Source organism: Opisthocomus hoazin, chromosome 6 (assembly GCF_030867145.1).
Source record: "Opisthocomus hoazin isolate bOpiHoa1 chromosome 6, bOpiHoa1.hap1, whole genome shotgun sequence".
NCBI lineage: Eukaryota > Metazoa > Chordata > Aves > Opisthocomiformes > Opisthocomidae > Opisthocomus > Opisthocomus hoazin.
This window is the reverse complement of record NC_134419.1, coordinates 72386685-72407762: the sequence shown is the minus strand read 5'-3', so window position 1 is coordinate 72407762 and position 21078 is coordinate 72386685. Positions and strand designations below refer to the sequence as shown.

The 21078-nt window shown below is 41.1% G+C and overlaps 1 protein-coding gene across 1 annotated transcript; it reads right to left on the bottom strand.

The window, feature by feature from the left end:
- Positions 1 to 2994: 2994 nt before the first annotated feature.
- LOC104329498 (pancreatic triacylglycerol lipase) lies at positions 2995 to 19159 on the bottom strand. Its single transcript, XM_009934623.1, has 12 exons — positions 19111 to 19159; positions 18217 to 18371; positions 17577 to 17702; positions 15246 to 15380; positions 13903 to 14011; positions 10812 to 10931; positions 10452 to 10571; positions 8956 to 9074; positions 7474 to 7603; positions 6233 to 6344; positions 4289 to 4456; positions 2995 to 3058 (listed from the first exon to the last, which is right to left on the bottom strand). The coding sequence occupies exons 1-12, from the start codon at positions 19157 to 19159 to the stop codon at positions 2995 to 2997; spliced, it is 1407 nt and encodes a 468-aa protein (XP_009932925.1).
- Between the last annotated feature and the right edge of the window lie 1919 nt (positions 19160 to 21078).

Sequence of the window (21078 nt, the reverse complement as noted above, 5' to 3'; positions counted from 1 at the left end):
CTGCAGCACAAAGCGTTGTTCACCAAATTACTCATTCCATATCCACAATTATAGCCCATTTGTTTTTTTATGCTGATAACAAAAGATACATTTTAAGATCTGCACTGTGCTACTCTTCCTTTAATAAATAAAGTGAGCTTTTCAAAAGCTACAAAATGATGCAGATAAAAATCAAAACATTTCTACATTTAAAGATTCAATCAAAGAGTTGCCATGAATGGTGTGATATTAAAGCTTAAAAAAATAATCAATTTAGTGTGTATTTTTGAACATGATTTGTCACAAATAGCATTCCCAATAGATAAGAATGATTATATGGTAAAGAGCATAATTTATATATCTCAAGCACTATGCTTTTGTCACCGACATCGTTAAGGAATTTGACACGTTTGCAGGAGAACAATATATGTCAACTGAAATATATACCAATTAGCCATAAATGGGACACTGAAATGAATGATGCATGTGCATGCTATACTTACAAGTAATAACATGTGGTTTAAAGTCGCTTGCGTTTTCAAACAAGAATTCTTTTTATGTTGTCATTTAAAAAATCTAATATTTCAAAAGGTCAGGAATAAATAGCACCATTAGCATTAAAAGCTAGCTAAAGGGAAAGTAATTTGTTGTTCATTTAACATTGCATTTTATGTAATAGCTTTGTAAAGTGTTCGGGGGGGGGGAGAGATTTTACTCTGCTGAAACAAGATGACGGCAGCTCCAGTTCATTATTAAAAGGAGATTTTTTATTATGCTATTGTCAACTTTGTCGTCTTCATTCTGTTAGGTGTTTGTTAAAATTACATGGGCTGCTGAAGTGGCTATGGCACCGGATAATGCCGAGAATATCACGACTGTCAAAACAATTGTGTAGGCAAGAACCTGCTCCTACTAAGGTAAGGGAACAAAAGACAAAGGAGAAACTCTGCTGCGGTGTTAGGAAGTTAATAGCCCTGTTGAGGTTTCCTCAGCGGGAGGTACTGAGATCAGGAAGCCAAATTCCAGAGAGACAAATAGTCAAGGCAGAAGGAAGCAGGCGATGTCAAGGGGACACGGTGTGCGTGGAGACCCGACACCAGATGCCAGCTCCTGTGTCTGTGCCCATTTGTCTCCCTGGAGAGGAAATGCGTGTTCCTCCTGGGACTGGATGACACGAATGAAAAACTGGAGCCAAAACGAATGTTAGCCTGTATCCCTCATGGACAGCGCAGGCTGGGAAGAAAACACGCAAAGCAAACTACTCCGCTGTGCGCTTGCTGCTGCCGTGAGGAGCTGCACAGGGAGGGAAGTAATTTAATGAGGGGAAGACACGAGTAGTATCAACAGGGTGAAAAACACTTGGTTTTCGCTCTTGAGAGAAGCTGGACAAGACATTGGCTTAACATTTTGATAGCCCACACATCTATGACAGCACATCAAGGGACGTTGCCTTTACTAATTCATATGTTTATTCCCTATTATCCTCCCTAGGGCAAGGTTTCAGGAACTCGGGAAACAGTGATTACGCAGGTAAAAATTTGGTTCATACTATGCTCCTGGGGCAGCACAATTGGGCAGTGCCTTTTAGTCTGGGCAAGAAGCACAAGTGCAGTTTAGAGGCGTTTTAAACCTAAAAGCAAGCCTGCGCATCTCTGATTAAAGCTGAAATTGCTGGGGGATATTCTCTGCAGTCGGGTTAAACCAAGGAACAGCCTGATTTTCACACAAGGAACTTGTTCCAGCTCAGAGCATGCCTATAGGTGCCAGTCTTCAGTGGTGATGGTTCTTTTTCTGCTCTTTATAGCCTGCTCTCCCTCCCGTCACCCTCTGAGGGCTGGCAGAATGTACTGAATTAATTAAATGGCTTTTGCTTCTGTATTAGAAGAGCAGCGCTCCAACACAGAATAAATTGGTTTCAACCTCCACCACTGGAAGGAGAATCTGAAGCATTGCTAGAGGATTGATGTCCTTCAGGACAACACGTTTTAGGGGAAGAAAGGTCACGCGGAGAGGCAGAAAGAGTGGAGTGCCCCAGCTTGGGGAACCTCAAGAGAACCTGCTGAAGAGAAAAGGTCCCAGGGAGCAGGGGATCTCCAGTCCTCAGCAGTTCTGTGGGATTTTCCTGGAGGATGGTGTTCCTTTGGGAGGAGAGGAGCCGCAGCCTGCTTCTCCAGCAGTGGGCTGAGGGAACTGAGAGAGCATTCTGTAGGGACAGAAATGAATTTGTGAACTAACCACCCTTCAGCGGAATGCGTTTATCGAAAAGCAGGGACAGAAGTGACTCTCTTGTTGCATTATCTGTTACGACCACATCATCTGGCAGTTTTGTCCAAGGCTGAGGGCCAGCATATGGGATTTCAGGACGCTTTGGTGATTGTTCTGATTATAAGCACTTTAGTGAAACTTCACTAACATTGGAAATTTGCTATGCAGCTTTCTCAAATTAATTCTGCCCAGCTCCTACAGTACAAGCTTAGTTCAGCACTAATACACCAAAACACATTACCAGTTTTCCATGATATTCCCTGTTCCATCTCTTGCAGGTAATTAGAACTAAACTTCTGTCCTCATTTTGTAACCACTCGCCCTCCTGTCTCTGTTTCATCTTTATCTCACACTAATTCTGGGTTTAGCCTTCAGCTTGATTAAGACCATGAGCTTCCCTAATCCTCTCCTCTCCTACTCACAAGCAGATCTGCTTTCTCTTGGTACTGCCCAGGAACCACTATCCAGATTCTGTTACCTGCTGCCTTTCCTCCTCTTGTCTGAAATTAGTTTCAAACAGGCTGAAATCAGGGGAATTTTTCAAGGGGCTTTGGCTCGTTCACTCCTAAAATTTCTGTTTCTATAGAGAGGTATCCACACACTTAAATCTGCTCCACCCCCCTTCCCAAACCAGCAAAAAAGCCCCCAACACACATCACCAGTGTCAGAACTGCAGTGACTGCAGACCCCAGTGTTTTACACATGAAAAGCTTTTATTGGTAGCAAGAGTCTGGGCATCTGTACGTGCTGTTAGCAAGCAGTAAGAGTTTGCAGAACATCCTCCCTCACCGTCTCAGAACCACAGAAATGGAATCTGAAGAAAACAAAAAATGCAAGCAACGTGAGTTGTCAGCTTTTGTTGAGATTATACAAGTGGGTTTTGTTTTGTTTTTTTCTTTTAATAGAAGGCAATCTGATTTGTCATTTGACACAGGTGAACACAGCATACTTTCAGCTCCTAAGTTTGAAATATTACTGCTGGGGAAAGTATTGATGGACTGTATTAATTCTGTTTGACTGCCTGCCTTCCTTTTGGTTTACAGTTTCTTTTTCTTCCAGATTTTGTGCTACGATCACTATGTAGATGATCACAACTACTTGTGCGAAGGACATGAGTCAATAGAAGTGTGGGTGCCTATCTACAGAAGTACGTTTCTTCAGCAGTGTGCTTTGGTGAATAGGAGCTACCATTGGTCTTAGGAGCTCTGCTGAAAGGTAATGCTGCTGGGCTGTGATCATTTTGCTTTGCTTGAAACTGTTTCTATCATCTCCTGTGTCACCTTTTAAGTGATGGCCTTTTAACTATGAATTTATATATGTATCTAAAACATATACTGTATCTGCTCTTCTAGCTACGCAGCCACGGGGTGGATGACACAGTGTAAATGAACAAGCAAATGAGAGGGTGAAAAAGTCCAAGAAAATGAGTAAAGCTCGATCAGTAAATCATACCTCTACAATCTGAGCATCCCAGCCATATTCCAGGAAGTCTATAGAAATCAGTTTCAGCCTGTTTCCCTTGACTTTAGATTTAGCCTTTTAAGCGCACCTTCCAGGTGTTCTCCTTGCTCATTGGAAGGGTAGGCTTATTATCACTGTTCTCTCTTGTTGATCATCATCTCAGGGACCATCAATATCAACGGAAAACTTCTGCTGATTCCAGCTGACAGTGAATCAGACATCCTAACACAAGCTCCAACACAGATAACCCATTCTTGTGGACAGCAGGAGCTTGGCAAGAATGATGCTGACAATCCAGGCCAGCACTTATTTTTGTCACCCAAAGGGTCATATAGAAAGTTTGCTCTTCTGAAGCCTGTAAATATTTCAGGCTTTTCTTTGAAGCTATTTAAGGCAAAGGGTTGAAGTAGTAGTGAACTGAAATATGGATGAACAGTGTCTTGAAAGGAAGGAAATAAAAGGTTTTCTTGAGCCTTTGAATGCTTTAAATATCTTTTCTTGTGAAAATGCTTTCCCCCCACATATAATTTTGTCACCTATCTTCCCAAATAACTTTCAAAATTCTCACAATGGATATACGTACTCTTTTCCATCTTCTCCAGATTGTACTGTGACAGTTGCAGCTCCTAGTTTAGGTAAAGTTGGATTTATCCAGTTGTTATTCCAAAGAAACTTAACCTTTGTAACTGTTCCAATGTTAACTTCTGCATCAATGAAGTTTGTGTAAGTGTTGTCTGGTTGGAGAGTTCCCCTGTGGAAAATAACATTCTGTGGATGTGAGGCTTGCTGGCATTTAATATTGATTACCAGTCCCATCAACTGATTTGCTGTGGTAGCAAGTGAGTAGAAAATAAGAAGACAGACAATATTTAGCTTCTAATATGATAGCAATGTTATTGCCAATTTTCCAAAGTAATTAATCTCAAATCAGTCTTCGTCAGAAGAAGCAAAGGCAGGTAGGCCTGCTGTGCTGCTGTCACAATTCGCAGTGAAGACCCAGGTACAGGACAATCCCTGTGGAGAAGGTAGAGCTTGCTCCCTGTTGGTTATATAGGCAGGAGGTTTTGTTCATAAATGAAACTTCATTTAATGTTAATTGATTTATATGATACAGATGTTGGATCTGTTTGGGATGGCTGAAAGGATTATCCACCAGCTGGTCAGCCCTTCTCTCTGGCAGAGATTCCCACACTTGCAGCACTGTAGCTGAGTTCAGTATGCATCTGCCCTAGGGTCACCATAGTTTATAATCTGGATAGATATTTCCTGTTGCATCAATACAGCAAGCTGGATATGGCAGCAGTCTAAGGTTTGTAATGGCTTCAGCTACTACATCTCACTGAATATGAGCCAAAGCTTCTCTGATCCTCTTCCTTTTCCCTCTTCCACCCTCATGCCCTGAAGGTCAAGGGCTACTTTCTAAAATTTACCCTTTCTGCATGAAGTCAAGAGACATTTGTGTGATGCCTTTATCACTGCAGAACTGTTATTGTAGACATGACCTGAGAGATACAGGAGAAGGGAAAAAAAAGCAGAGGACCCAGGAGAATCACCCAGAAAAAACCTCTACACTTGTAAGAAGCTTCACGAAAAAGACAGGATTTTTATTCCTTCCCCTAGCTTTGCACTTTCTCATTCATCTGCCTTCAGAGGGGGATGTTTACTCTCCTCCAGATTAAAAGGCTTTTGGTAGTGGAAGTAGTGAGAGACAGGACAAAAAATCCCTTTGCCTTTGTTTCTTTGCCAGAACCACAGTGGTGCTTGGTTGGTTAGAGCAAGATTTGCTGGGGAAAAAATTGAAAAACATGTTCACTTGCAGCAGTTGAATTGGCACAGGCCCTGCATATAACAGGTAGAGAGTGCTGGAGCATGCTCAGTATGGGCAGACTGATCTCAGGTGGATGCCTGAATGCCTGCAAACTGGGACCAAATCATAGCAAACACCTACTGCCAAGCGTCAAGGTGTGAAGTCCTTCTTGGAAAGGTGGAAGTGACATAGCTGTTAATAAACCAAAACCAAAAAGAACACCCCAAAACCCACATCAAAACACTGTCTCCATATTTTTCATCATTTCAGATATTTCAGTTGAAAGAAACAAGAAAAACGCAAATAAACACAACCACATGAGGCAAGCAGGCAGCTTCAGCATAAGTAGGCAAATTTACGAGCGACAAAAAGTGGCTTTGTGTGTGGTAAATAATGAGGTAACTATAGCTGTAAGCAGCTGTGAGAGCAACGTTTTATGAGCCTTTGAAAGACAAAAAGATCAGAACTCTGCTAGTGTAGGTCCAGCAAGACCTCAGCGGGACAGCAAACAAGCGACACCAAATTCCAACATTTTAATATCCTCCAGTCTAGCCTTCTCCTATCAAACGTAAACCCTGAGTGAGTGAACTGTCACTGCACTTACAACGAGAGCAGAATTTGATCTCTTATACGAGATCAGTTTAAACAGAAATATTCATTAAAAATATGAATTAAACATTCCAGAAGAGACGTTTCTTTTCTATTAAATTTTTAACTTACTTAAAGATCTGATGCTGCCTTGTGTTCCCACCGCTTCCATACAGGGCAATATTTACATATCCTCTTACTTTCCTCTTTCCAGAGAGGGTCACAGTTACTTTGTACCTCCAAACTACACAAAAGAAATATAGTAAGTTAGATGGTACCCAGGAAGAAACAGTCCTCAAAAGACCAAGTGTTGGGTTTTTTTGGGTCTGTACACTGTAGTTCAAAGCAAAAGAAAATGATCACCGCCCTTTGCTTTCAGCTCAAGGCTACATCACAGGCTGGCTAGACTCAGCGGGGTCAACACAATGCCCTCACACATGAATCCTGGTGCTCGTTGTTCTTCCTTGGGTTCTGACCACGGAAAACCAATACAAAAAAACCACCAGTGAGTCAGATCTGTCATTGTGTCCTGATGAGATCAACATGAGGAATGGGTAGACATTTGTGTTACTTTCTAAGCGGGGGCAAAAGAAAAGCACCTAGTCCATAAACACAATATAGACCTCAGCATTTTGACCATGAAGGTTTTTATACACAGAGAAGCTGGAAAGAAGGAGGCGTTAGGAATAAATATGGATACATACTAGAATATAAGCAGTGTAGAAGAATGGTAAAAAAATGCTGAAGCTCAAGGAAAATCATGTTTGCAGGTGGGAACTTTCTCTTAACACTCAATTACAAAAAGCAGCTCTTCCTCTAATTCTTGTTTACAAAGGCGAAGGATGAACAGTCTTGTGAGAGCTGACATTTAGGACAACTGAGGTTGTAAAGGAGGTCATCTGCTCCATCCACTGCTCAAAGCAAGGCCAGCTGTGACCGGCTTGCTCTTGGCTTTTGTCAAGCGGAGTTTTGAATGTCTCCAAAGACAGAGATTTACCAGCTTCTCTGGGCCCATCTTCCTGCATTTGACCCCTGTCATCGTGACGGTAATTTTCATACTATTTAATAAGAAATTCCCTTGCTGCTACTTGTGTCCATTGCCTATCCTCTCCTTTCTCCTTGCGCCTCATAGTGCAGGCCACTAAACTTCTTGGTGACCTCCACTAGACTCTATAGCTCATTAACATCTTTCTTGTACTGGAAGGCCCAAAACTTGACACTAGTATTGGAGCAAAAGAGGAAAGGGCATGAAGGGCTGAAGAGCTGTTGCGCTGCTATGAGGTCCATTCATCTGTTAAAATTAATTGTAAACCAGGAAAACAAAAAGGTTTGTGTACATGGGGTAGGTAGCAATGGAAGCAATTGAAACTCACGAGCAAAATCCTCGGCCTCGCCAGTATTCAGGTAAAGTTTCAGGAAATCAGATTGACTTTTCCCTTTGAATTTATCTGCAAAGTGACCCATATTTGGGCATCCCCCTTGCGGGCATGGGAAACAGCTTCCCTAGTGAAAGAAAATGCATCTATTAATAAAATTATTCAGCCGGCCAAGAAAAAAAAAATAGTCATAGGACTTATTTTTAACTTATCCACCTAACTGGCCCTGTATCACAGCAACAACAAATTTCCAGTGACCCTTTCTGTGACTTGAGAAAGACCTTAGAAGCTAGCCAACTTTCTCAAAGGCACTGTTTTTTCAGGGGACTATGTTTTTTCTCATGCCATGTAGCTCAATCCAGCCACATCAGTGACATACTTGAGTAGTTTTGAACTGGAGCAGGGAGAAGGAGGTTTCCTTCCCACAAACTGAGGAGAAAGAATGATGTCTCCCTATACCTTCAGGTTGTGTCAAGAAAGGCTTTTTCTTGAAAACAACATTAATTTTTGTCATAAAAGCAGCTTTCTACTATGGTGGCAGAAGCAGGTAGTCATCTTGTCCCAAAGTGATCCGAGAATTGTGATCTCTATCACCTGCCCAGAATGTGGTGAAAACACTGGAACGGGTTGCCCAGAGAGGCAGTGGAGGCCCCATCCCTGGAAACATTCAAGACCAGGTTGGACAGGGCTCTGAACAACCTGATCTAGTTAACGGTGTCCCCGCTCGCTGCAGGACGGTTGGACTAGATGACCTCTAGGGGTCCCTTCCGACCCAAAACTTTCTATGATTCTATGATTAATGTGTAAAGGTCAATCTAAGCACTGTGTAAGTTTATACCTCTGTCTGTGCTGCGTGGAGGATATGATGAGCCGGTTACCTCCCTGCTACTCTTAGGCTCTTGTTCCCTATCTCCCAGTCTGGGACAGAGAAGAGCCTCCTGACCTTGGTCCATAAACCATTGTGCTTTGTCCCTGAGGCCATTGTAAGTCACCAAAGTACTTTGATCATGGACTGACCCCATCAGGTCATCACATATTATTTTACTTCTTATTGTTTTGAAAAGAAGACATTTAAGCTGTGTTAAGCTTAAGTATTTTTAAGCTCACCTGCTACAGTGTGGGATTCCACTCACTGCTGTTGTTTGATAAATACATTTGGTGATTACAGGGACAGGCTCTCCTTACCTCTCCCCGATTTGATGCAGCAGAGAAGGCTTGGGAAGCCACATCAGCTCCAGTAGTACCTCAGGGCTGTCCCATCAGCGTAGAACCAGGGATGTCCCTGTTTTCTTACTGCCTTTTCCTACTTTGACCCATGTCAGCTGCACGAGCTATAATACTTCTGGATGTCAGACACTTGCTTCTCTTGAAGATGCACTCACTGGGTGCAAACTAGCATAAGCAAATTGAATTTCAGATGACTAGAGAAGAGCCACTATTTTTCATATGGTCTATTCTGAGGTGCTAAGAAATACTTACTGTTTCAAAAACATTGTATGAAGCACAAGAATAGCCTAGGAATCCATCCGGGTAGATAATACTGTCAGAGTAATACTTGTAACTCCGCAAATGATTGCAAGCCACAAAGTCCCGAAGTCCTGCGAAAAGATGCTCCCAGGTTAGTTCTTCCTTCCTGTTACCATTCGAGGAGAGATACTGGTGCAACCCTTGCCGCGTTATTGGGATGCATCATTCCTCGTCAAAAGCCTCGTTGCAATCCTTGGAGCATCAAACGTAAGGTTTGAATCTTGCTTTTGCAATGAATTGATGCTCTAGGGAATGTCGCTGGCTCAACAGGTAGAAAATGCAAACTTGAAATGCTTTGTGGAGACCGACTGTGCAGCCCCTGCCCTCCCCTCCCTCCCAAACACTTACTCGAGCAATCTGACCGAGTTTCACAATAGAAATGAGAACAGCATGAAACAGGTCTTTTGTAGGCAACAGTTGCATTACCATAACAAAAGAAACCCAAATGAAAAGTATTTAACAGTGAACTTCCTAGGGCAATGCTGATTTGCTCCAGCTGAGGACTTCAAAACAAAATTATTATTATTTGGGGGGTGCTTAAGGAAGGGAGACTCTTAAAATTAAAATAATGAATATATTATTTTCCTTTGTGTTGCCTTTATTTGCCTGACTTTAAGTTAAAAAGAAGATCATATACAACACAGTTATTTCTTTGTGCTTTAATTCCCCATTATCGATAACAAGTTTAGTCTATCAAAAAAAAAAAAGAAAGAAAAAGTAATGCCTCCAACTGCATTGAATAAAACCTGGAGAAAAAGGCTAGTTATCACAAATAAGTTCATGGATTCCCAGAGTTTAAGGTGTTTTCAGTAATGTAAGAAAGAGCTCGGATAATATACTTAGAAGTGTCTACAGCAGAAATCTTGTTTTATTAAATTTAACTTTATAAAGACACAGAAATTTTCCAATACTTAGAGCTTTTATTAGAACCATGTAAAACAACAGAGCAGTGTATTTGAGCAGCTACGTGCCAATCTTTTTTTAGCTGACTACAGATAGACACAATGACATTGCTTTAATGCAACACAGATTGTAATAGGTAATTGAAAAAAAAGTAAAATTGCTCTACCTCAGAAGAATTGCAGGTGCAGGTACCCTGCCAGAAGTAGCTGTGAGCATCGGTGCCCTACTCCACCCAGCACTGCTGCTGGGCAACTAAAGAGTGAAATATGTTGTTACAGACCCTTCAACATTTTTGGCACAGTTTCTGCTATTAGATACTTTAGAGAAGGCATATTTTCCAGAGGCAAACCTTTTGTCTTGTTTTCAAATAAGCTCTGGAAAATGGTATGTTTTGAGCATATTAACAGTTTCACTGCCCTCTGCAGCTGCTATTGCTGGTGGACACACCAGAAGTTAATGCAAAACACCTGAATTAGGAAAAGTTAAGTGGTTACATTATGAGGGGTGACCTTCCCCTGAATTTGTAGTGTGATCAACACACTTACCTTCCCAGATGCCATTGAGATCTATGATCTCTGAAATAAGGTTCTTCCCACACCCTGGCATTTGCTTTCCTCCGTTTGGATAGAAGTCAAGGTGTCCTATAGCTGTGCTCATGCCAAAACCTGAAGCATTTAAAATAGGGGTAAGTACGTTTTAAATTAATATTGTCTTATACGTATAGCTTCTGGCTTGAAGTTTGTCTGTGCTTGGTATTTTAGGAGATGAGCTGTTTGTGACCAGTATGGGTTATTTGTTCTGTGTCTATGCACTACCCAGCATAATGGAGTCTTGAATGATTTGGATGCTTAAGCACCACACAGCATAAAGCACTCGGTATTAATACAGTTGAGCTTAATACTCACCTAAGTAGGGGATTGTGGGAGCTGAATCTGTGTGGATAACGTCAACAAACTCTGCATCAGATTTATCCAGTCTGACTTCAGTTGGAGTGCCTTGAAAATAAGGTTGTGCAGGGTCCAGTCCTGAAAGCAAAATCTAGTGTTATCTATATATAAAGAGATACAGATGTATCATTTTACACAATGTTATGATTGCATAAAATGAGTATCACATATAGAGTTGCCTATGGTTCCTTATATATAAGTATTACAGGCATTAATAAAGTGATAGTGTGTGCTTTCTCTTACCAAGTGGCTTTTCTCCCAAGAGGGAGAAAGGGTTACCTGTGTGAAGCCACTTAAATTCTAGTGTTTACATCAATATTGAATCCCAACACTTGGATATAACTTTTTTTTGATTGAACTTCCCTTTGATAATGTTGCTCAAATGGAGGTTCCTGTGTCTGCATCCCACATAACTGGTCTATCTGCATGATTTCTGGAGTACCTTGTTTCAGCGTACCCAAATGAAAATGGATGCTGATAGCACCCCATGTGCTTGGAGGTGTTGAAACCAGCCTGCCATCTTCTGGTTCCAGTCAGATTTTGGAAAAACATCTAGTTTTGAAGTGATGGCCTTTGCTTTTGATCCTAGCAGAAAACGGAATTCATTTACTTCCCAAAATGCTCCAGCAATTTCAGGAGCTTGTAAAATCTTGCAAATAGCAGAATTTTTGCTGCCTTATACTTGCATCTCTTGTTGTCCCAGGGCAGCAGATTTGGTTTTGCTTTTAGACTGAATTTTGTACACTTGTTAGTCCAAGGTTCACCAAGCCTGAAATCCCTGAGGAAAAGTAAAAACTGAAAAGGGCTGTGTTATTAATATCCAAAATTGTCTGTTGTGTATGAAAAGTCACTGCTTAATGCACACTGCCCTTGGCACTGCCTGCATGATGAATAAGGAGATCCGGCCCATAGCTTTAAACTCTGGAAGTGCTGAACATGTTAAAAACTTGCTGAAGAATGCAGACTGCAGGGTGGGTTACCTGTGTTTTGAGAAAGGAGTGGTTTGCTCACACGTTTACCTGATAATACCTCTTTTCAGTTTTGCTCTCTGGGAGAGTATTGGAGGTTTTAAAATACTCAAAATGGCATCTCTGCTTTGTGAAGTCTCTGAAATATCTTTTTTAGAAATGAATTCATATTGCAATAAATACACCTATTTGATTGCCATGTGCTTTTTTAAAGAGTCGGTTAAACAATTTAAGAAATCCCATGAGGAACAACGCGGGGATATGGCGAATGGCTGTGCGGTGGCTGCGTTGCACTGATGCTCCTGCGCTGCCATGGAGCTTCGCTTTGCCTCTCGGCCATACACATTTTCATCACTTAAGTCTTGCAGTGTTGAAAATGGTTCTAGAGTTGTTTGCTCTCAGTTAGTGTGGATAGGGTGCAAGTTACAAGTCAAAGGATGCTGAAAAATGAAAACTTGCTGTTGGATCAGAGGGAAGACGAAAACTCTTCTGGTCGATAGTCACAGAGGCTTGATCCATTGTGTCTTGCAAGACACAGTTTATGGGGCCAGTGGAAGATGTCCACAGTCTGCATATTCAGAGTGATATGTGGACAGCTATAAAACAAAACAGAACCAAAAATACCTCTTCTGAAAGAACTGAGCAGGAAAACCTGGCTCAGCAGTAGCCAGAGGCTTCCTCGCTTTCTCAGAGCGTAGAGTGTGCAGCTTGGAGCAGGGAAAGACAGCAGAGCAATTCAGTGCTGGGGAAATGAAAACTAAATCAGTACAGCTGACCAAGAATTAAAAGAACAACATCGCACCTCTTAAAAATGGACTCATAAATGTGGGAGGGCTTAGAAGGAACACACTATTACTTGGGAACGTAGTGAAAATGGTGTGTGTGTGTGCATGTGTGCGCACTTTATCATTTGTCGGTCAGCTCTGACATTATCTGGAAAGTAAGAGTGAGCTCATGTTTCTCAAACTAGGACAGATTGTGTAAACATAACACCTGTGATCTCTCTCAGAAAGAGAAAGAGGATTCAGTTGAAAAGCTGACTGTTTCTTTAGGTATGAGTGCAGTTTCTTACAGAGTCTACTTGAATCTGGACAGATGATAGAATCCTATGTGACTCAATTTCTTCTGCCAAGGAAATACAGAAATTTAGTGAATCAACAGTTAAGTGAAGAAATTAAACTTTAGGAAGTTTTCTGGGAATAAAATAAAAGATAATTACTGTTAAGGTTTTCATCTAGGAGAATACATTACGTAGATATAGCAAAGCAAGGTGATAATGGGTGATATATCAGGAAGGTTAGCCTACTGCTTCTGAAACATCACGTTTAGTCTGTCTTTTTCTGGAAAATGATAGTTGTTAGCAAAACTGCAGTACAAAGCAACTAACTTCTCACTGTTGTGCTGCTTCTAGCATGCTTTGGAGGGACCTGCAAGCCATGGGTGATGTGCATCAGATGTGCTGCTATATACCAGTCCAGATTAAGGAAAGATGAAAATGGCAGGAGAAGAGCTGCTAGGACAAGGGAGGCAGGGATTACTCTCCTGGTCTGTCTTATTACAGTAGTATTGGACACATCGTTTTGAAAAACAATCACGGCAGCTAAAGTTGGTTCTGGTTGTGTGTTAGTTATTGTGAGTTTGTTTTTAGCAGCGACAATGAAATATTGTTATTTTAGAGCATCGCTTCCGTCCGGCTCCAAACTAGCACTGGTCTGGGCAGTGACACTGCTAAGTTGAAGCACCAGAAAGCAAGCTCTGTGGAGATTGCCACAACCATTAAGGTGTATCAGCAAGTCAGCTGATGTATTGTGGGGGCTCTTCGGGCTCTGTGAGCTGTATGGAACCTTTCCTTTGCTGTCTGTACATATGCAGGCAAAATAATTATCACACTGCCTGTTTTCCACAGCCAGGGCACCGCTCCTTGGTGTACTGTGAGGGGAGGCTGAGTTCTACGATGTCCAAATCATCCTTGACTAAACTACAGCCCACAGTCAGATACAATCATAAGAGAAAATGAACAGCAACATTTTGTTAAGCAGTGGTGTCTTTAGTATGAGCTGGGACTGAAGTCACTGACTTACCAGTTATTCTTCCAATCCCCGGCTGCCTCCTGCCAGCCTCACCTGCCACGTGTGCTCCAAGGCTGTGGCCAATTATGTGAACATCAGCTGGAGAGTATCCATATTGTTCCTAAGAAAATAGCAATATAAAAAATTATTACATCTGTTTTCATCAGATAAGGAAGAGTATAAAGGGGCTGAAAAGCTACTTGTATTTTGACTGCAGCCTCAGGAATTCTTATAGGATAACAGCATCTCTTTGCTAGTTTACGTACTTCTGTCCAATACTTAGGTTTTTCAAAACTCCTTATTCAGCTGCTGCCCTCCTTTGGAGGCTCTTAAAACTCTAAACAGCTCCATCAACAGAGTCCTGAGAGGCTCTGTATCCATTTTACATCCTAGACCCACTGAGATTCACAGGATGCTTATGTGCCTTGCAAGATTCAGCCAGGCAGGAGCGCTTAGTCACACCTGGCAGGTCAGGCACTGCATGCAGCTGGAGGAGGACATGAGAGATGAGAGATGCCTTCAGCCTTTTTGGAGGGTAATTCAGTGGCTGCAATCCAGATGTAGAGAGTGAGACATGGGTCAGAGCACTCCTAGACCCAGTGTTATGTCTATTCAAGTAATTTATAGTTCTTTTATGGGATATGCATGTTGAAAGCTGGCTAAGAAATGGGGCACGTGGCACCTTCTGTAGATGCAGGCACATCTCCTTTCCCCTGAGGCAGCTGGGAAGGTCCTATTTGTCCCCAGATGATGTTGCTCACTGGAGAACAGTTGTCCTCCAGGTGCTGCTGGCTGCCAGCTGGTTTTCTGGCATTCTCAAGAGCCGTTTGGTAGGTTTTGTCTCCATAAAAAAGCAGTTTCTGTGTCCATTATCTCTGCATATTTAAAACTAGACAACCCTTTACCTCTATTAACATCTATGGAATAACTGTTTGGCTGTACTATCACACAGAATGTTCGGGGTTGGAAGGGACCTCTGGGGGTCACCTAGTCCAACCCCCTGCCAAAGCAGGATCGCCTACAGCAGGCTGCACAGGACCTTCTCCAGGCGGGTTTTGAATATCTCCAGATATTTGAATATCTCCAGAAAAGGAGACTCCACAACCTCTCTGGGCTCTGTCTCTATGGGGATGCCTTGTGGAACTTCATATCCCTAAGCAGGCTAAGCCTGCTGTTATGGCAGAGTTCTCTAACTTTAAAAAAAAAGAGTCTATTTTCAGCAGAATTTCTGAACTGATCACTGAGTAAAAGAAAATGTTTTCTGCTGGTTACGTTCACATTCATGAAAGTTTCTAAATTGTATTTCTTTCAGATCAGCATTATAACTATAGCTTATATCGCTGTAAGATTCTTACCTTAAGAACATTTACAAAATAAGCGATTTCAGCGCCCACAACACGGATGTTGTTTGATGCCTGGGTGTACTGACATTTTGCGCCTTTTTCCCAGTCTATGCAGATGCAGTTCACATCTTCCACAGTAAGCATCCTCTGTTTGTAAAATGAAAGCAGAAACCAAAGAGCCCCATAGTAAATAGAATCTGGAATTGACTCATGTTGCTTGTTACAGCTCAGCTCATAAATGTTGCCTGAAACTTTTATGAGAACATTTTAAGAACCAAAACCTTAGCCTGTGTATGTGGTAGTGCCTCCTCAGAGGCGTGTGTGCGCTCACACAGTGCTGAAATAGGGATGCAATACTGAAACAGGGTGGTATGCTGTGGTAATTGCCACACCATCTTTCCAAATACCCACAGCAGGATTTTTTTGCAGAAGGGGAAAACAATATAAATACTGATGCTTTTAATTTTTCATTTCAATGAAATTTTGTATGTAACAGTAAATAAGAGCTCTATGCAAGTACTGATTCAGTTAAGTGATTTAAAAGTACTTCAATTCAAATTAAATTAGAACTTATATTTTTGATGATAAAAATAATTGTTTCTGATACAGATTTGTAAGAAAGTGTCCGTGATTTTTAGAAGAGGGTGCATAAGTTGCTGGTGTCACTGAATATTCATTTCAGATTTATGGCTTTATTTGGGACTATGTATATATAGGCAGATACTTTATTGTCTGCTACAGAATCTGAAGCTTTTCTTTTCTCCTCTGAGCTGGATTGTTTAGCTGAATGTATTTTGCTTTAGCAGCTTTGGTATGTTTATTCTTCTTTGTTTGTATCTAAAATAAGTTACAAATGGCAAAGGACAAAAAAGTCAATAGAAGCATCTGTGGCTGTATTAGAAGTGGTAAAAACAAATATGCATATAGGTTTATTACTTAATGGGAAGGAAAATGAATTAACAGATACACGTAGGAGGGCTGATGTATTCACATTCCTATTTGCTCCACTCTTTACTGAAAAGATTCACTGAGACTATATTTTATATTTTAATAAATGGAGTATTGTGATACAACATAGGCAATCTTAATAGAGAAAGAATTCAAAGGTTTATCTCATGTCTCTACATCCTCATGAAAATTGATCAAAAGAAATTAAGGGACTAGCTGAAGCAAAATGTGACCTATCTCGTTGATTGTGAGGTTCTAGAAAAAATCTCTTTTTTAAGAATGGAAAACGAGAGACTGTATTGTAAAATGAAAAAAAACTGAATTGTAAAAATATCAATCTATTTCCGATACTTTGAACAAATTAATTAACAAATCCAACAGTCATTCCCCAATGTTCATTAAGTGATAATCAACATGGATTTTTTTTTTTTAAAGAGAAACTGTCAAAAAGATTTAATTTATTTTCTTTTGACCTAGTATCAAAGAGAAGCAGGTAACGGGGCTGCAATAAATGTGAAATAACTTGATTTTAGTGGACTTTCTACTGTTTCTCATAAAGTTTTCATAAGTAAAATAGGAACATAGAATGTAAACACAATGGTAATTGTATGAATAGCTAGTTGAAAAACCTTATCCTAAAAGCATCATATGCCATCAACCAGTATTTTGCTCTGCTGTATGACTAGTGACTTTCATTAGCTGCAGCTGCGATAGAAAGCACGTTTAGAGGATTTGAGAAGACCACAAGCTGGAATCGCAACTTCGTATAGGGACAGGATTAAGAAATAACTTGGGGAGTTAGCACAAAAGTCAATAGAGTGCTTTGCTTCACTCACTGTTCACAGCCTAGGTTGAAAGCTTTGTTCAAAATGATCCCCTTGAGGTCCCTTCTGGATGTACATTTCGACAGCTTTATGGTTTCTGTTAATGGTCAGCCCATATCCTCAGCCTCCAACACCCACGTGGCAGCCCATACCTTTGTGATGGACTTGCCACATCTAGAAACCTGTCTCTTGTCTGGAGAAATATGATGCAATAGTTATGGGTCTGCAGTTATTTCTGGAATCGCCCTAGTTCCTAAGCAGTATCTTCCTCCGGGGTTTGTGTTATTTTCCCCCACAAAAAAAGGACACTTATTGAGCCAAGTCCTGTTGTCACTCACTTCACCAAAGAGAAGAACTGAATGCATTTTATCTCGTGCTTTTCCTCAAGGGGCAGAGCTACATGTTCAAGGTGGTAACAATTTGAAAATGTGGCCTCTTTCCCCCTTCTTATCACTACAAGTACCATGAGAGTAATTGGTTAGAAATAGAGCAAACAGGCAATTTATAGGAAAGTGTTTATAAACGCAAAATAAGGAACTTCACAGGGCCAGGATTTCCCTGTGGTACCTACCTTGCACATGTCTGTCATCCAGCTTTCTTCTCCATTACTTAGAAATCCGTGTACGATAAATCTTGTTATCCTACTTGCATTAAAATTTGAGTACTTAATTGTTGAGATGTCATCTGCAGAGATCGTCTGTTGTAGATGTTAAATTAACAAACATTTAAATCTGTTTTCTGTAAATAGTTTAGCAAAATTGCAAAGACCTGAACTATGCTTGCCTGTACAGGCATTTAAAAGTTATGCAATCTTAAGCTCATCTGCGAATGTTTACATGACTATGGCTTAAGATCTGTATCTCCATTCAAAGCAAGCTTTGACACATATCTTGTAGCAGCCAAGACTTTAATTCTAATGTGTTTTCATCTTATCTGTGGGGAAAAAACTACGCAACGATTTTGAAAATGCACAGATTCCCAGTACTTCTCAGTGGCCCTACAGAAAGCATGGGGGAGTGCTGATTTGTGAGGGCTGGAGGAGAATGAGAATTCTGCCCCAGAGACCCTGCCAAGGAGCTGGAATATGCTGTCTCTTGAATAAAGTGGAGGTTTGGCCATTTCTAACACTTTGTAGGAACACAGCTGGAGCCTGTGTTTATTTACTCTTTTTGTATGTGATTTACTAATGTTTAAACCTCAATAGTTCTTACTTGAAAGTCAGTAGGTTTTTCTCTTGTGTATAGAAGGAAGCGAGTGTCTATCTTTTCTGGATCCCAGGGTAACTTGTGGATTGGCCTTTCCACAGTCCCAGACCATGGTATATCATCTGAGAAACATCCAAGCCTTTCATAGCAAACTTCTTCACCTGTAGCACACAGATCAGATTAATAATATGTGAATGAGCAAAGAAGCAGAGCAGGCTAGTCATAATTCATAGCATCTGTTCTCTGGAGGTCTCTTGGTTTCTTGAAAATCCTATGGTTTACAGATAGCAAAGACCAGCGGTTGCCCTCTCTAGGATCTTCAAAGGCTATGGTTTACCCCAATGAAAGAAGCCACCCTGTGGCTTCTCAACAAAGTTTTCAGTGGAGTTCTGCCATGGGTATCCTGTACCATACCTTGGGTATCTTTCCCCAGCTGTGTTTTGCCTGAGACAAAGAAGGCTGATGAGTTTCTTGTAATACCAAGCCAAGATATTGCGAAAAATCAGCAGTAACTTGAGACTGTGCTGAACAGCTGATTACACTGTACACGAGAAATCTTATACTATACAAGCCAGTGGCTTCTACTCAATATGCTGCCTCCCAGCTTTTTTCTCCATTTCCATCACTAAAGAAGAGTACAACAAATAATTTCCTAGGCTTGGCAGAGCAATAGCTTTGCTCTGCGATAGAAAACACCAGCATTTCTTGCACGCTTCTAGGGTGAGATTTCCAGAGTGAAGAGGAATGACAACACACACGCACTTGTTTCACCATTCTTGTATAGAAAAGTGAGCCTTGTAACATCAATCAGTAAGTTTTAAGGCACCATAGTGTAGAATAGTATCTCACAAAACATAGCAGCATAGAAAGGCTGTATAAATACCAGCCCCATATGCTTACCTTCTGCTGTGCTGAGCAGAAACAGTGCAAGTATCCAAATTCCAAGCATCTAGAATAGCAGAAGAAGAAGAAGCTAGGATTTACTAACCTGCTTGATTAGCAAGTGCACTTAGCTTTCTGATGCTGAATTTTCTCAAGGTGAACACAGAGCTGTGTCTGTCTTCTCTGCAACATGTATCCATGACCTCCGCATAAGTGAGACATGTATGAGTCAGCTTTATGTTTGCTTGCTCCACTAGAGGCTGTAGGGTTCCTAAATCTATTAAAGCATAGCTTAAATCCAGAGTGATTATTGACCTGTTGAGGCTACGCTTCCAACTGGATGTATAGCAGCTGCTTTAGAACTAGCGTGAGGATGCCTATGTGAGCTGCCATTCATCTTTATACTACTATGTCTTGGGAAGCCAAATACCTGATGAGGTATAAAAAAAAAACCCCAAAGCCTGAACTACTTACATTGCAGCCTTGAAGCTCCATGCACTAATGTGCAAACTTTGCATGTACTTTTATAGTCTGCTTTATCTTTGGAAATGTTCCCAGAAAGATAGGAACATTTATTTCAGGTTATAGTTTATAGCTAAGCTGGAAAACAACTTTAATTATTGGTTTCTCTGAAAACTCCAAAATCCATGGACATAGACTTCTTGAATTGGTGTGCTGGAGCCCAGAGTAGGATTGGAGCTCCAGAGGTAGGGTAAATCCCAGGCAGCAGCACATCAGCAGTGGGACATTAAAGAGGATTATATGGGTCTGTGTGGCAGTGCATTTAGGGGCTTGTCTTGGCTGGAAAGGCTTTTGGTTTTAGTGTTGTATAGCTGTGATAAAAGGGGTCTACTGGGAGAGTTAGTGGGGAGCAACTTTGTCTTTAAGTCCCTTGCCCTGTCCTGCATCCAGTGACTTTGGACATGGAATGCTCCTGTGCTTGTGGCTCTTCTGTGCCCATTTCCTGACATCAGCTCAATTTGGTGAAGCCTTATCCCTTCAGAAGAACTTCTTTGTGCGCCTGGTGCATCTTTTCATAGTGAGAGAATCTGACCTTCTCCTGGTGTTCCTTTCATTTCCTTGTTGAAAAGAAGTAGATGTAGAAGGACAGTTGTTTATCCATTTGGATCCTTTCTATACTACCTATGTAACCCAAGTTTTGAAAAAGCCCTTCTCCTCTGAGTCATGAACTGCGAGCAAACATGCAGCTAATATATCTCAGTAACATACAAAATTTTCCTGAAAATAGTGACATGGCCGCTTTGTGTAGCGATGTTACAGAACTCGGTAGGTCATTCTGCTAGAGACATCAACTAAAATGTGAAAAACAGCCTGTGCAAATGAACAGCACTAGGTTTAGGAATCCCTTGGTCCTGTTCATCTCTAGGAGAAGGCTGTAAGTGGACTCAAGAAGAAATGAGACCTCAGCTAACTCTTTGCCTAGAAAGCTTTGTCGGCTTGTCTGTGCTTTTTAGCTGTGGCGCCATATCTTTGCAGGGGTGACATTCCCTAATCTCTGCCTCTGTGAATGACCAAATGGATACCAGCTGTGTGCGTAGGTACCACACTGCTATCATCCATGCTCGTGTGGTTTATTTCTTTAAACAGTAGTGAAGTTATGATTTTTTTTGAAAATATCACCTTTGGTACTAATTTAGAGCTCAGTGCTCCCATCCTTAATTGAAGTAGCATTTTAGTTTGTATATATGTTCAAATGTTCATATTGGTGATAGAGGAGAGTCAGTACATGCCCCAGTAAGTTTTAACACAAGGACAAGGAGTAATTTTTAGGACAAGGAGTAATGGCTTTAAACTAAGGGAGAGTATATTTAGACTGGATATAAGGAAGAAATTTTCTACAATGAGGGTGGTGAAACACTGGAATGGGTTGCCCAAGAAATGGTTGATGCCCCATTCCTGGAAACATTCCAGTTCAGGCCGGACGGGGCTCTGAGCAACTTGATTGAGTTGAAGATGTCCTTGCTC

Coding starts and splice junctions, on each gene's coding strand:
- LOC104329498 (XM_009934623.1), bottom strand. CDS start 19,159: ATGCTTGGAATTTGGATACTTGCACTGTTTCTGCTCAGCACAGCAGAA. Junction 9,075..10,451: donor TCTCAATGGCATCTGGGAAG/GTAAGTGTGTTG, acceptor ATCTTTTCGCAG/GACTTCGGGACTTTGTGGCT. Junction 7,604..8,955: donor CATACAATGTTTTTGAAACA/GTAAGTATTTCT, acceptor TTCTTTCACTAG/GGAAGCTGTTTCCCATGCCC.